Genomic DNA, 2,978 nt, shown 5'->3' on the forward strand with positions numbered 1-2,978 from the left:
TGCTCTCTGATTACATGGAGAAGACTGGTGCTCTCTGATTACATGGAGAAAGCTGGTACTCTCTGATTACATGGAGAAGACTGGTGCTCTCTGATTACATGGAGAAAACTGGTGCTCTCTGATTACATGGAGAAAACTGGTGATCTCTGATTACATGGAGAAAACTGGTGCTCTCTGATTACATGGAGAAAGCTGGTACTCTCTGGTTACATGGAGAAAACTGGTGCTCTCTGAGTACATGGAAAAGACTGGTGCTCTCTGAGTACATGGAGAAAACTGGTGCTCTCTGAGTACATGGAAAAGACTGGTGCTCTCTGAGTACATGGAGAAAACTGGTGCTCTCTGAGTACATGGGGATGACTGGTGCTCTCTGATTACATGGAAAAGACTGGTGCTCTCTGAGTACATGGAGAAAACTGGTGCTCTCTGAGTACATGGAAAAGACTGGTGCTCTCTGAGTACATGGAGAAAACTGGTGCTCTCTGATTACATGGAAAAGAATGGTGCTCCCTGAACACATGGAGAGGACTGGTTCTCTCTGACAATACAAGAGTTAAGTACACAGGACAGAGAAAAAGAATAACTGGAAATATATTAATCAAATACTGCATATCCCAGGAAAACCGAGCAGAGATGCATATTTTTATTGTCACATACAAAGAGAACCACAATTACTTAACAGTAACTAAGGTATAATCGTATTGTTTTCATTAAGGAAAACCTTGATACCATTATTTTTCCTTTGTAAAATATGCACGTAAATTCGTTCGGAGTCTTTCGAAAAAAAAAGTTTTTCTTGAAACAGTTTATTGAACTTTTGTATTTCAAATGTCTACGTCTACAGTAACAGATGTTTTATTCACGAACTTGCTTATTCGTGAAAAAAAAAACTAATTTTATGTTGAAGAACAAGTTATATGCATAACTAAGGAACTGCTTCAGTAACACTTTCTCTATCTTATGTTCTACATTAATTTGATCTGCAAGTTCAAGATTATTTTTGATACAAAATCAGATGGAAATATTATTATTATTATTATTATTATTATTATAAATTTGTGCACACATACAGAGGTACAAAAAAATACAGATAAGAGCAGTATGCCAAAGCCACTTATACTATGCATAGCATTACGGGCTGGCTTAAAATTAACTTAAGATTAATTAAGCAATGATGAAGTCAGTGATAAAACATTAATGTAAACAGATTACTATAAAGCACAAGTGAGTATTACAAAGACAGGTCATATGAAGGATTCTGTTAGGTAGTGTATTTAAAAAATAATAAAGTTAGATTGGGTTTTAGGTTTAACATTTATGTGATATAATTGTGAGAAACATTTAAGAACTTGGCCTTGAGGGAGGTGTGTGGCAACTACAAGCAGTATATAAGACACAGCTGAAGAGTTCCTTCAGTCAGTTCCTAGTGACAACACAGCAAGCAACATGAACACTAAGGTAACTCTCGCATTCTTACTCTAGAGTGACATCTGTCTTGAAAACAAACATGATTGATAGACAGTGTCAATGCACGAAGGTTAGATTTGATAAAATATTCGTATTACAGATATTGATGGTGTTGGTGGTGGCAGCCGTGGCAGCAGCAGACAGCAGGGAACGATTCGCTTATGGTCCCCCTCGAGTGAGTATCACTCAGTGGTTATCTTTATCTGTTATAACAAAAGTTCTTGCTATCACTACTAGCAAGACACGGATCTGGTTCGTCACAAAGAAAATCTTCACCAAAGAAATATATAACAGTGTTAAAAACTAATTAAAACTAGAATAACAAGTCTGATGTTAGATATAATGCACAACCATATATAGATGCAGTTATAAAATTTACATTTCATTCAACAGACATTAATAACATTCTATTATTTTGATTATTCAAAGGCATTCTCAGCTGAATCCTATGAGTCTAGTGAGGCTCGGTACAACTTCAACTATGCTGTGAAACATGACGACTCCGGCAACGACTTTGGTCACCAGGAGACCCGCAACGGTGACGACACCAAGGGGTCGTACTACGTACAGCTTCCCGACGGTCGTCTGCAGACTGTAGCTTACTTCGTGGACGGTGACTCAGGCTACGTGGCTGACGTCCAGTACAAGGGAGAAGCTCGCTACCCTGACTCTGATGAGTCTAGGGATTACGCACCACCCAGGCCCCGATACTTTGCCCCTGATTCGCATGAGTCTCGTGAGGCTCCTGTTTACTCCCCACCCAGACCCAGGCACTACTTCCGTGACTCTAATGAGTCAAAATAATCACTCCAGCGTCCATCTTCCCGTTCTGGTCTATCCATTCCTGAAAGACATAATTTATGTCAAGAAGAAATGTAAATAATTTTATTAACCAATTGGGCTTTTTCCTGTACTATTTATTATTATTTATGAAATAAAGACAGAGCAATTATGAATAAGAACATAAGAACATAAGAACGAAGGAACACTGCAGAAGGCCTACTGGCCCATGCAAGGCAGGTCCAAGTCTCCTACCGGCTTAAGCCAATGCACCCAACCTAGTCAGGTCAGGTCACATTGACTTAAGGGAGGAACACGGCAACCGACCTGGTAGCACAAGCTATCAGGTCTAACTCACACCCACCCACATCTACTCATGTATTTATCCAACCTATTTTTAAAGCTACACAACGTTCTGGCCTCTATAACGGTATTTGGGAGTTTGTTCCACTCATCCACAACTCTATTACCAAACCAGTACTTTCCTATATCCTTCCTGAATCTGAATTTTTCCAACTTAAAACCATTGCTGCGAGTCCTGTCTAGGCTAGATATTTTCAGCACACTATTTACATCCCCTTTATTTATTCCTGTCTTCCATTTATACACCTCAATCATATCCCCCCTAATTCTACGTCTTTCTAGAGAGTGCAGTTTCAGGGCCCTTAGTCTATCCTCATAGGGAAGGTTTCTGATACATGGGATCAACTTTGTCATCCTCCTTTGTACAT

At 39.3% G+C, this 2,978-nt stretch overlaps 1 protein-coding gene across 1 annotated transcript; it reads left to right on the top strand.

Moving 5' to 3' along the window:
* The first annotated feature begins 1,430 nt into the window (after positions 1-1,430).
* On the top strand, positions 1,431-2,408 carry LOC128699850 (pro-resilin-like). Its single transcript, XM_053792640.2, has 3 exons — positions 1,431-1,458; positions 1,568-1,642; positions 1,897-2,408. The coding sequence occupies exons 1-3, from the start codon at positions 1,447-1,449 to the stop codon at positions 2,269-2,271; spliced, it is 462 nt and encodes a 153-aa protein (XP_053648615.2). The 5' UTR covers positions 1,431-1,446; the 3' UTR covers positions 2,272-2,408.
* Positions 2,409-2,978: the final 570 nt, after the last annotated feature.

The sequence above is a fragment of the Cherax quadricarinatus genome, chromosome 81 (genome assembly GCF_038502225.1).
Source record: "Cherax quadricarinatus isolate ZL_2023a chromosome 81, ASM3850222v1, whole genome shotgun sequence".
Taxonomy (NCBI): domain Eukaryota; kingdom Metazoa; phylum Arthropoda; class Malacostraca; order Decapoda; family Parastacidae; genus Cherax; species Cherax quadricarinatus.

Excerpts from the sequence above, each read along its gene's own strand:
- LOC128699850 (XM_053792640.2), top strand. Across the intron at positions 1,643-1,896 it reads TCGCTTATGGTCCCCCTCGA|GCATTCTCAGCTGAATCCTA; the intron begins GTGAGTATCACT and ends GATTATTCAAAG.